Source organism: Acanthopagrus latus, chromosome 20 (genome assembly GCF_904848185.1).
Source record: "Acanthopagrus latus isolate v.2019 chromosome 20, fAcaLat1.1, whole genome shotgun sequence".
Taxonomy (NCBI): domain Eukaryota; kingdom Metazoa; phylum Chordata; class Actinopteri; order Spariformes; family Sparidae; genus Acanthopagrus; species Acanthopagrus latus.
Window position 1 is genome coordinate 1,703,618 of NC_051058.1, and position 13,587 is coordinate 1,717,204.

Here is a 13,587-nt window from a genome sequence, read left to right on the forward strand (position 1 = left end):
CTTTGATTCCTCTTAACAATTCCTCTCTTTTTAAACACTGCCTTGCTTCGGCAGCAGGGACCAGCCACCGCTTTTAAAGTCACTTTTCCTGTCGATTCAACCTGCCTGCGTCCAAAGTAAGGGCTCTTGTGTCTCCTGCTACAGGCACCCTTTCGCTCTCTCATATTCCCTTAACTAATTTTCATTGACTCTCACTCGCAGCCCTTTTAGCTCACTATCACTGTAGAGAAGATTCGTGGTGTCATGGTTTGTTATGGTTTAAAGTTGGTTTGTCTCTCAGTTGTTGCATGTTTTTATGCATTTAAATAGTGCAAACCCATCTAAATTAAGACACTCTGACCTCTTGCCGTGTTGCACTCATCCTCTCCTTCTGCAAAATGCTTAATTTGTATCAATAGACTTCACATCCATCTGCATTGAGAACAAGAATGATAAGTAATATGATATGTTGAAACTGGCAGTGATGCTAAGGTCTGACTTTGAATTTGATGCAGGACATCTCAGCGTAATTACATTTTAATTTATCCATGATGACATCCAAATCTACCATCTTAACATGTTAAATACACCTTAGCAATACTGGCATTGCCATGTACAGACGGATGAGTTATTCTTTTAAACAATGAATTCCATAAATAATTGATGGATATTGATTTTTGATTACTCTTACTCTTTTTTTTTTATATATAACTGATCAAGTTCTAGTAATTAGACCACATTAGGTCTGGTTGTTAGTAGACTCTCATCAGCTGTCAAGTTCATTAGTAATAAATATTGACTTTTTTCAAACAATAAACTAATTCAGCTCAAAATCAAACGATCTGAATAGAAACAAATTTACACTGACAAATGAGTTTTAGTAGGGTTCCAGGGTTCAGTTACAATTGGATAAAAACAACAACAACAACAAAAAAAAAACTTTCACAATTCTGAGATGATCCACTTTCTTTTTACCTGAGTTGGTTGGTTGGTTGAGTTGGCCCCGGTATGATTTGATATTTCTTTTCACTGTGTGCTTAGGTGAGAAATCATTTTAATAAGCTCATGGAGGACCATCAAAACATTACCATTTTTTGCCATCAACACCTCATAGAAGTCAGGATTGGATTTAATGTAGTACTCAATACATTTAGCATTTTAATATTTAAGGGATATATAAATAGTATACACATGAACGCACAAAGAAATTTAAACATCGGTTAATACCTTTAGATAATGAAACATTACAGTGAGATTGTAGATTAAATTGCCGTGTGTGTGTGTGTGTGTGTGTGTGTGTGTGTGTGTGTGTGTGTGTGTGTGTGTGTGTGGTCTAATTACTAGAACTTGAACAGTTGTAAAAAAAATAAAATAAAAAATCAAACACAAGCATATTATGATACATGGGATTTATGTCAAGATATAAAACAAATTAAGAAATTAAAAACAGTCTTGAATTGGTAAGCGTAATCAAAAATCAATATCCATCAATTATTTATGGAATTTGCATCAAATTCAAAGTCAAACCTTAGCATAACTGCCAGTTTCATTATATCACAGTACTTATCATTCTTGTCCTCAATGCGGATGGAATGATATGTTACGCAATTTTTTAATCAAGCAGGAAAGAAAGAAAAATGAAACGATATCCATCAGTGCTGTTACACACTCCTTCCCTCCTAACTTCTGTACCTTGGTCTGTTTTCTTTAACTGATCTCCTAAATGCTGCCATTTGAGACACATCAAATTTATTGGGAAACCAATTAAATAGTGATGCAAATGAAAATATAAAATATACATAAACTGCTGTTTGTATTTCCTCTCAGGGGGACAGAAGGTGAGGGTTGGGGTTGTATATTTTACTATATCTCATTATTAAGCCATTAGCTATGTCCTTTCTGGGGAAAACTATGCTTAAAGAAAATATCCTCCCCACAGCTGCATTACAAATTATACAGCTGCATTTTTTTTTCAATGCTATTAAACACAGTGTTATTATTTACATCCCTAGTTGTTTCTTAAATGAAATTAAAATTGTTGCAAAGGTTTTGTTTCCTCCTTCCAATAATGATGCCATTTTATTTAAACCATGAGCAGCAAAATACAACTAAAGTTCATTTTAGTCTTTTCAACAGCAGCTGGTTGACCTGTTCTCTCAAAGTAGCGGGATCACGTGAAGGCTGGAGTAACACAGCTGAACTCATTTAGAGGAGAATAATTCACAAAGTTGGAAATCATTTTGGAGTTGTTTTGTATTAAGAGGTGTGTATATGGTCAGCATTGAGGAGAGTAGGTTTGCGATTTATTTTAGTTTTCTGCTTGGCAAATCGGCCACACTACACCAGCTGTTGCTATTATGAGATGACTCCCAGCAACTAGTCTGTCCCGAACCTCTCTGGAAAGGGTTAACGGCATGGATCAGCTGCTCTCTTATTGTAATGTGTGCAAGCCTGCACACGTAGAAAAAGACACACACACACACACACACACACACACACACACACACACACACACTCTCTTTATCTCTCTTTTGCTCGTCTCCCTCTCATGCATGCCCATTTGATGTTAGAATACCCCAGAGATTTCCCTTCTCCTATCCCTCCTTCTCCTCCCTCTCCCAGCCGCTTCGGAGCCATCCAATCCCTTTCTCTCAACGCTCCTAGCCTCTCATCTTTTTCTCCAATCACTCCCTCTCTTTCCTTAAAGACCTCCCAAGGCTCCTTTGTTCCGCCTCCTGCCTCCGCCTCCTCCTCTACGCTCCTTTCTGTTTCCCTCCTCCAGCCCTTCTTTCCTCCCTCCCTCCATACCCATTCGCGTGCCCTGGCTCCTCCACATCTTTCTCAAAGTAAACATAGGAGAGAAGGACAGAAGGAGAAGCATCACTTTGGCTGTCTGCACACATTAGATTCCCACACACACTCATACACACACACACACACACACACACACACACGATACGTCTGACGTTTCAGCATCTCAGAGTGTGTGCCTGCAGTGGTGTGTATGGTGTGTGTGTGTGTGTGTGTGTGTGTGTGTGTATGTGTGTGTGTCTCTGCTCGGGCATCCCTCATCTGCATCCCCTGAAGTTGTAACTCTGGCTGATCGGTACCGCTGAAAGAAGTAGAAGAAGTAAATAAGCGAGAGGAGAGAGGACAGCAGAGTGGTCCAGAGAGGTTGAGAGGTGAGAGAAGCTTCGGTAAATAGAGGTGTGACTGAGACTCTATGAGTAAGGTGTCCCGTCTCCACATGCTGTGCTCTATGGCGAACTCCGGCTGTGTGCTCCTGCCTGGGTCCGGGATGTTGCCCCATTCTCTGCAATGCCCCCCAGCCTTCCTCTATCTGCCCCAGGTAAGACAACACCCGTCAGCACCGACAGTTTTTATGCCCTTGCACGGATGCCTGCGTCTTTCCCATACTTTTACATCATGTTGTTTTTTTTATTTCTCATCTCTTGCTCATTTTTTTTCCATCCTTTTTATATGTGTTTTTTTCTCCATATTTTTCCTCTCACCTCTACGTTATCATACTTTTGATAACTTTCATTTTAATCAGCAGTGCTGCTGGTAAACGCTCAACTTCTTTTTATCATGTGCCTCTCCTAATCACACTTGCGTACACTCAGTGGCGTTAAATTCATGAACACATGGAGCAACCCACAGCACCCCGTGTGTGTGTGTGTGTGTGTGTGTGTGTGTGTGTTCAGTGGGCAGCGGGACAGTGACAGATGTCGGCTCAGAAATGAATTAGACAATAGGACCAAATGACTGCTGGCTCCCTTCTTGGAGTGGCTCCATGCCTGTCACTCAGATGGCTATGTTTCTAATAATTGCGCCTTGTTCTTTCAGTCATCACTCTGGGTGCTTCGCTCTGTTTGTTTACTGTAAAAGTACTCAGTTGACGCCGCATCAGTCAGTTGCCGTGTTACTCACCAGAAGCATGCCTCTGCGGGTTTGTTTTGTGCCTGTGCCTGGTTTACTACTGGCAGCATGTGCAGTGGCAGGCGGTCCCTTTTGCTCTAGACAGTTTGTTATTGCAGCCGCATAAAATATGATAAGACTGGAGAGAGCTGCCGTATAAAATATTAGCGGGCTGGAGTGAGCTAACCTGCCACGTCCAGACTCCAAATAGCCGCCACACATCACCTTTACGGGGTGGCCCAGGCCACCCGCCTGCTGGCAACACACACACACACACACACACACACACACATAGGGGTGCAAGCACACGTGCAGGCACCAGCTGGGATCCACACACACACATACACACACACACACTTAGTTCCATGCCGCAACACAAACACCACAAATTGTTAGGGAAGCAGTGTGTCAGTACCTTATAATTGTGTGTGTGTGTGTGTGTGTCATGAATTAGGTTTCATTGCTCATAAGTGATATGGGAAAACTATGGGGAAACTCACAGCATTTTCGTTCTTTTCATAAGATTTCTTTGTATATACAGCCAGTTTTAAAAGACATGGAGAAGCTTACTAAAGTGTCCGTTCCTGTCATAATAATACTGTTGCAGCAGTGGAGGCATGGACTTTGAGATTTACATTTCTGCACTGCTGAAAGCCTCTCTTTGCACTGTGGATTCTCCTCTGAAACCCAACAGTAACGGTGGACTTAGTTTACATCTTTCTTTGCCTTTTTAGTGATTTGAGAATGGATTCCAGCTGAATATGTAGTCATGTTTTTGTTACTACTTGAATTTCAAGAATAACTTTTATGTTTCCAATTAGATGGCTGTATGTTTTTATATATATATATATATATATATATATATATATATATATATATATATATATATATATATATATATATATATATATATATATATATATATATATAATATATATATATATATATATATATGTGCAGATGCATGAATTGATGATACAATTTTTTCAAACTGTAATAAGCTGTAACTACAAACCATCTTATGATGAAATCTTACCAGCAAAGCAAAATCACTGTGTATGGTGCAATCGAGCACATACGTTTCTAAATTGTTCCAGATATATTCTATATGCCCAGCCATTGCATGGTCAACTTTTAACCTATATCAGTGCTGACATATATCATGCGTCTTGCAGATTTATTCCATTGTTTGATACAAAGAATGTGTAACATTAAACATGGTAAAGCTCATCTGCTTCACCAAACTTACCTCTCTCATGTCATGTGTACCATTGCACCATAAACACTGATTTGGTGTCACGGCTGGAGTGATGGTCTTCACTTTTAACTAATGTCAAACAGCCCCCACACACACACCTTTGAGTTTAGGCAAAAAGACAGATTCAAACCTGCTTCTGTGGTAGTTCCCACTAAAAAATGTCTCTCCAGGAGGACTCATAAAAGCCATACCACTCTGTTGCGGCAGGTAATCATGACTGAATATACTGAATTTCTGGAGAAAAAAAAATCCTGTTTGCTTCACTTTTTTATTTTCCACTGTACAGTATTTGCCTTGAGCAACCGTACAAGTCAAGCGTGACTTCCGACTAAGTGGTGTGTATATTGCTTTTGACTCTGACACAATGTTGAAATCCCACCATTCATCTGCCTGGTCCTTGTCTATCCATCCATTTAAAGACAACATGGATCACAGCTTAAAACCCCCCACCAATACATTCATCTCCTCCCTCCCTGTGTATTGGATTCCCATTCTTTTTCTTTTCCTCCATTCTCCTCTTTGTCTCTCTTTTGCCCTTTTTTTTTTTTCCAAGGCAACGCCTTGAGGAAAAAAACATCTCCTTAAGTCAATACCATGTGCTAAATCTGCTTGTGCAAGCTTCTCTGCTCTCCCCTGGGAGGGAGGGCTTGGAGGGAGGAGGGAGAAATCTTTACCAAGGCTCACCTAATAGTTAAACACTTCCTGTCTACTGGTTGGAATACACTGAGGAATGGGGCGAAATAAGCTCCTCATTGCTTGTTTCATTCTTTGCCCCTTTTCTCTTTTTTTTGTCCCACTTGTCTTTATTCCCTTTGTTTTCTATGTTCTGTCTCTTTTGTACAGTCTGTATTGTTTTGTAGCCACATAGTATTTGTTTCTGTGACTGAGGTGGATATTGCGTCATCAAATAATAGAATAGTTTTGGTATAGCTTTGTTATCACACACTATTGATACCATTTTAGCGTATTTAACGCATGATGTTTTCACAGTACTAACACTTATAACATACATGCACATGTTCGTTATCTGTTAATGAATTAAAAGAGAAAATAAAATGAGAAAAAAGAAGAGAAGACAAAGTGAGAGAGAAAGGAATTACAGTTTAATCTGTGAATTTGTGTCTGCCTAGTTGTGTCCATTTAAAAACTCAACTACAGGCAGTGGGGGATCAGGTACAGTCTGCAGTTGCATTGCTCTTGAGAGTCTGATGACATTACACCCAGTTCATCTTTCTGTCTGTTCTTTCAATCTGTCCATCTCTTTATGCATGTACATGTACAAAAAGCCTATCTACTGTATGTGCAGTATATTTGTTCGATTCCAGTTCAAAATGGAATTCCATTTCTTGAGGTGAGATAATACACTGTATTTAGATTTTCTCTGTTATACACCTGGAACAGGACAGAACAAAGAAACCTCATAAGGTCAAGAAAATTGTACAGTTACATAAAGACACTCACTCGCCTCACTTGCAGTAATTGACAGCACTGATTGCCCGGGGCAGATTTTGACTTGTACACATGGAGGGCAGGTATACAATGTAACAATAGTGTTAATGGGTGATATAAAACGTGTTCAGACCAGCTCTATTAAAACACATGTAGTAAAACAAATGTGAATTAAATAACTGAAGAAAAAGAAAAAAAATAAGAATTAGGTGATCTGATAGTGGAAAATCATGTTTGCATTATTTTCATTTGCCTTTCACCTCCACCGCACTGTGTTGTGTGTTTTGTTGTGGCTGCTGCTGATGTGAAGGTGATGTTGTAACTGCGAGAGGAAGCTCTGATCTTTCCATCTGAACCACCGACTTCAAAAGACTTTGTTGTGCCTAATATCATTAACGTCCAGCACTGAAGCAGTTTTACCACTTTTAGCAGCTTATCGATGAGGACATTCACCCATACACAAGCTCTACACACACATACACACACACACACACAGACACACAGTTTGTATGTACCACTGTTCAGTTGTTGTTTGAAACAAATGTACTGTTTTGAAATTTGTTTGAACCAGCAGTTCAATAGAGTCTCTTCAAGACAGAAATGAAGCTAATGAGTTGCACAACAGTTGAGAGATACAACAGAGGAAGGCTGATGCAGTACAGAGGGATTGAGAGAGAAATGAAAGGGATAAGCAAAAAACCATGAGGCTAACATTTCTGAGAAAGAATCAACAGACAACAGCGTAAGCATTTGATGAAGGAAAATATGCGGAAGGTATTTCTGCACTGACTTACATTGACACTGTACACATTAGTCAGCGATATTTTTTAATTGGACAAAATAGTACACTTAGAAAGCAGTTACATTTCCATCGTTGACACAGACTGTCAGAGAAACAGACATACTGACGAAATGTCAATTCATGACAATACACAAAATGTAATGTGTTCAATTTGTTGACCTAACGTTTTGTTGTGTTTAGGCCGCTGCAGCAGCACTTGGTTAAGGTTTGGGAAAGACATCTTATCTTCGTTACAATCCATTGTTTCTCTAACAGCAACCTCTAGTGGCCATTGTAATTACTGCAGCAGCAATGAAGGAAGTCAGGAAAGGTGACGGGGATGGGGATGGATGGTCAGGTTACACAAGCTCAGGACTCTCAACCAGGGGACTACAGTTTATGTCCAATGTTCAACAAAACTTGTGTTATTTTGACTTACAAATGTAGTGTATGTATGTATGTTGGTAACTGAAGTTACATAAGTACATTTAAAGCCAAACCATAGTGTTAAGTAAACCTAACCAAGTAGTTTTCTTGCCAAACCAACTAACCTTATGACCATGGTCCATTATGCCTATTGCTGTGATGTTATGGAAATCACAGGCAATCAACACATTAGATGTTGTTTAGGTATGAGGATGAGCTGGAAAAGATGATGATCTTGGTGTTCTGTTATACAGAAAAAGTTGACAGAGATTTGATGCACAAAACACAAGATGTTATTAGTCTTGCCTTTCTGTGCCGAAATCTAAACACACATAAGACTCAGGATGTGAACTGCAGTCTCCACCGTCATCGTCTTGGTCTTTGAGTAGTCCATCACTCAAGAGGATGTTACCTGCATAATGGCAGAAAATATGTTTCATACCACAACCTGAATGAGTGAACAAATGAGGATCTAATTTCCTAAAAGACAGAGTAGGCTTCAAGTAAATGTTGACCCATCTGCTCTGAAGCTAGGTTCATACAGGAACTGTTCTATATCTCTGAAAGTAAGATCTGAATTGCTAATGTAATCCTTTGTCTGATGGGCATGTGTGTGTGTCTGTGAGTGTCTTTTACCAGGTCACTTTGTTCTGCCTCTTGTTGGCTTTTCTCACCTATGTCTCAATTTATAAAAGAAGAATGGTGTAGTTGGACGGAATAGAGGGATTTGTTTTTATTCTCTGTTCATCCTTTCGTCTGTTTTATTCTTTTTTTTTCACTTTCATTTCTCAATTTCCCCTCCCTGTTGTTTTCACCCGTCCTCCTTCTTGTCATCTGTCTTTATTCACAAACTCTTAAATAAGGGAATTTATTTCACCTCAAACTCAGTCTCTTCTAAAACAACAGACAATTAATGATATCACTATTAGAATTACAGGGCTCAGTCTGCCATGAATTCTAATACGCTACAATCCAGACAGAGTTCAAAGATTCTTGTGCTCCATCTTACTTTCTATTAAGTTTGATTGATTGATCTTATTTGTTTTTGACCAAGACTCACAAGTGATTTGTTTGTGCCATAACTTATTTCAGTATGTCATGTGAGCAGCTGTCATGTAATGTTCTGTGAACATAGCGTAAGCGCTTGCTGACTTAAGTAAAGCTTAGAAAAACTGTGTACAGTAGAAAGAGTGCTGCAGTGACACAGAGGAACAAAATGAGAGATGAAAAAAGTGGAAAAGTACAGTGGAAACTTCGAGATAACGTGTCAGCTAAAGGTCTCGGAGAAGCTGGATGGCGCTACAGTTAAAGGTTATTCAGGCAAGCCAGCTTGTTAGTGCGGCAACGATGTGACAGCGTGCAGTAGAGAGAGGGGTTACAGGGTCACAGGGTCACAGGTCACAACACTAAGGCACCTGGGGAGGACCCTGCTGTCATCTGTTTAAGGTTACACACTTCCGGTGGGCATCCTGGGGCTTTTTTAACAGGGCTTATGGGAGGTGGTGGGTAACTGGTGGTGGTTTACCCCTGGATTCACTCTGATGACTGACAAGACAATTTAGGGCTGTGTGTGTGTGTGTGTGTGTGTGTGTGTGTGTGTGTGTGTGTGTGTGTGTGTGTGTGTGTGTGTGTGTGTGTGTGTGTGTGTGTGTGTGTGTGTGTGTGTGTGTGTGTGCATGTGCGTGTTTACATATACAGCAATCTTTGTAAGAGCCATCTTTGATTTTCTGAAAGGACTGGTTGAGGACACAATTTTAAGGGTGGGCTTAGAATTAGGTTTCAGATAGGGATAGGGTAAAGATGTTGACAACCATTGGCAGCTTTTGAGTTTCTCTTGCTTTTGAATGGTATCATACATGTCTTGTTTGAGAATTCAGGGGCTCTGCAAAATAAATTTGTCAAGGAATCCACCATTTGTACTGATTTCACAGGAAAAGAATGACTGCCTGGTGGAGGTAGGAAGAAGGCTGGCGAGAAGTTAGAGATAAACATGCAGCGATGATTTAACAGCAAAAGGACACGCCACGAGAGAGTGTCCAGCAAAATGATCAGGGCGATGGCGAAACAAACGCATACCACTGTGAGTGACAGCAGAGATGAGGAGTTTGCCGCGAGTGCTGGTTGGTTAAATCGTTTCCTCCGCAACAACAACTTCACTTGCAGAAGACGAACAACTATTTCACAGAAGGATGCCAGAGAATTCACAGAGAAGCTGGCAAAGTTTGTGACATTTTCATCCCGGATTTTTGTGAGGAAAGAATTAAACGCTTGTCCCAAATTGCCGCCTGGTCTGAAATAAACACCCGGTCTGTTAAGTGATTGAAACAAATAAACGTCCCGGCTATTATTTGGTAATTTACGGTATGTACAGTACTTGATGCTGTTTTCTAGAATAAGGAGAAAAAAAATAATACATACAGGAGAGTGCCCTAAAGCTGGTTCTAAGGGGATTCTGAATGCATTGTGTGAGTGAGTCCTCACACAGAAGTACAATGTGTTTGTGTGTGGGGTAAAATAAAACTGCAAGCTGTCAGAACGCTGTAATAGAGACGGGTTGCACTGCGGGACTTTGAGGCAAAACACTGAAAGTTGGTTACAATCACACACGCACACTCACACAAGAGGTATAGCAAGGGGAGAGGATGTGATGGAGCAGTGTATTTGTGTGTGAAATCTGAGAAGTCCACTGGTCGCTGCCTGGCAGGGTTTTGGAGAGGCAAATGTACAGCTCAGCAATTTCGCCTCACGAAAGGGACATCAAATCCCTGACTCTGGCCACCCTACACAGGACACCTATCTGATCTGGCAACCCCATGAATCTCACCTATTGATCTGAATCGAGTGGAGGTTTTTGGAGAGATTTTGAAAAGACTTGCTGCAACTTATCTTATGTAAAAAAAAAACAAACAAAAAAAAAAAAAACATACAGTCATTTACATGTTCATGTAAAATATTTTATTCTAAATAATGAAACTGGCTGTGCATCACTTGTACAAAATGTCACTGTAAGCTGTCCACTAACTGACCGATCCTAAATCAGATAAGGTTGGACAAGCCGGTCCTGTTCAGCCAGCTGCAGCAATATTTAGTAGATCACTGAAGTAGGAGTGGACACGCATTGAGGCCAAGTCATTCCATCTGAAGGAAAACAGAAGCAGTAACACATAACATTACTTCGTACAACACAAACTTTTCATGGAGGTCAAGAGTGACAAGAGTCTCAGTCAACATCACTGCACTGCACTGATGGGTATGTCCCCTTATCCCTCTTTGTGGGATCACAAACATATTCTATGTATTTATCGGCTAACCTAAGATGTGACTGTACACAATGTGGGGTGTCCGTGACGTTGGTATCAATTTAATGTGAACATACATTGTAATGTTCCATTTGAACAAACAGGGGGCCTTTGGTGATGGCGTCAATGTTCAGCTGACAGTGAGGTCTACCACACTATCTTTACATTGGCCAAAGTTTGTCTGCTGTTTTGGGACCTGAATAAATACGACTCTTTCCACATAGTCAGTATTTCGAGTGTTGCTTTTACTGGTTCCCCAGCAACATCTTTTTTTCCATCTTGTTGACTTGTTTTTCAGTACATATGAGCCAAGTACACAGCACATATGAGTTTGATTAGATTAGATGAGATTATTATAGATATATGTAAAGTTAAATAGAAAATAAATAGAGAAAAAAAAGTTGACCCAGGCACATTCAGGTATTAGGCTTGCTCAATCATAATTGGACCACAGGGCAATAATGGGCGGGATAAATTGTTGAGACGTTTCAATCATAGCAAAATTGGTCAACACTGCCATCCTGGGAGCATGGTTAAAATCAAAGGACCAATTTGTTGTAATTTGCAGCCACCAGCTCCAAATGACAGGGGGCAGTTTTTCCCCCTTCTCAATGTTCAGTTCAGTTCAAACCCTTGTTGTTGTTTATTTTGTTTATTTGTTTCTGTCCTTTTAGCAGATTGTTGAAATTGTAAAGACTAAAGTCATTACTACTATGTATTTATGTGCCCATATAATCATCATTCCTCAGTTGCATTGTTGATTTTTTTGTAAAAAAAAAAAAAATAATAGAAATGTTTGAAAAACATGTACAGTGTTTACACTGATACAAGGAACTGCTCATTCTATGAGTGTAACAAACACAGGTCTGTGTAAGCAGGCATACTGAAAAAAATATTGTAAACCTCATTTGGCATAGCCAAATAGCTGGCACAGAATCCTCTCCAGCAGGTTGGAATGTTACATTTCAGTTACTGTCAACACACAAAAAAAAGCCTTTCATGATTTACTATTTATCACAAAGTTCACAAACTTTTCAAAAATATAAGTGCAAAAGTGGAGACTAAGATGCCTCTTCTTATTTAGAGGAAGGGATTTGCCTTGGTTTGTGGTGCATAAAAAATGAAAGTTAAATACTGCAACAGCCAAGAACATAAAAATAGAGCTCAAACATTACAAGAAAAATTTAAGGACTCTGTTATAAATAAATGCAACTAATAATAACTGCTAGCAGAGCAAGAACAGGCTATACTCATCCAAACTGCTGAACCTCTGACAGTCAAAATAAGAATGCTATCTTCTTAACACATCGTTCTAACTGTTACAGCTTGTGTTGTCATTTGTTAACTAATGATATGCCCCAGTAAATGGCCAACATTAGATGTTACATAAGAAAACTTGCAACTTCATAATTTTACTTGCCCAGAGCTAACTCCAGCATTGAGGAACCATGGTAAGAGAATATGGCTGCTATCAAACAACATGGTATTACAGCTGAACATGCCATTACAATATGTTTCTGAAAATGTTACATGAAAGAAGTAGATGATGATCATGACCGTGGTTCATTCTCAACACTGCCTTGTTTTATAGCCTCTGTCTTCACAGTACATTTACAAAATGGCAGGGACGTCCGGTTCATGAGCTTTCGCTATTTTAGCTCAGTACTACACTAAAAATGTTCCTCACGGCACATTTGGGGATGAACAGGCACTGTAGTAACAGATTCTTGGATTATATTTTATAAGCGCTGCCAAGTTTACACAGTTAGATTGGAGTTTAGAGAGCATGTGCCAGCACTCTTGAGATCTGTCTGTGCTCTTTGTGTCTGCGGATGCACGCTGACAAAAATGCCGTAGTTGATTCAGCAGCCCTGCAGCCAGCAGATGAGTGTGGGGCAGACCTGTTGGGATGGCCACTGAATAAGAACAAAGGATGTACACTGAACACTTTTATAAACTGGTTGCATCTCTTTTATCATCTACCTCTGTGTGAGGGATTTTTTGAAAAAAGAAAAAAAAAAATCTGAAAGATTATACAGTGCAGTGACAATAATTTCTGCTGAAAATGTGTCACCTAAACATAATAGTTTATGCGTATTGTAACCACCAACACCCAGTGAAATATTCAAACCAAATACTTCAAATACAAATATGATCACGGACCGAGCATATTTAAAGATGATATCATGAGGTCATCTGTATTATGCTTCAGCTTTTTGTGTTTCAACAGTACTGCACAGAAGTGAAAGTAATACTGCTGGGGAATTAATTATTCAACAGGAAGGAAAAATACTGCGTGTACGGCCATCACCTGAGTAACTAACTTTATCTGCAGCGGCGGGTGGACAAACTTTTTTTTCCCCCTTACATTGTAGTTATATAAATGTAATTTATCATGGTGTTGGATTACTGTTAGACCACGCTTTTGCAAACAAGATGGTGCAGGATGAGGCCTCAAAACTGAAGTCCACTGTCAG

The 13,587-nt window shown here is 39.7% G+C and overlaps 1 protein-coding gene across 5 annotated transcripts in view; it reads left to right on the forward strand.

Annotated features, from left to right (window-relative positions):
- LOC119009647 (RNA binding protein fox-1 homolog 3-like) overlaps positions 1-13,587 on the forward strand; it is a 504,213-nt gene that overhangs the window by 361,564 nt on the left and 129,062 nt on the right. Inside the window, exon 1 of one of the 5 annotated variants that reach the window (XM_037081115.1) lies at positions 2,859-3,328. The exons of the other annotated variants lie outside the window; for them this stretch is intronic. Within the exon in view, the coding sequence (XP_036937010.1) occupies positions 3,203-3,328 (126 nt within the window). The 5' untranslated portion in view covers positions 2,859-3,202. Of the gene's footprint in view, positions 1-2,858; positions 3,329-13,587 lie in introns of those variants that run through there. 5 annotated transcript variants of the gene reach the window in all.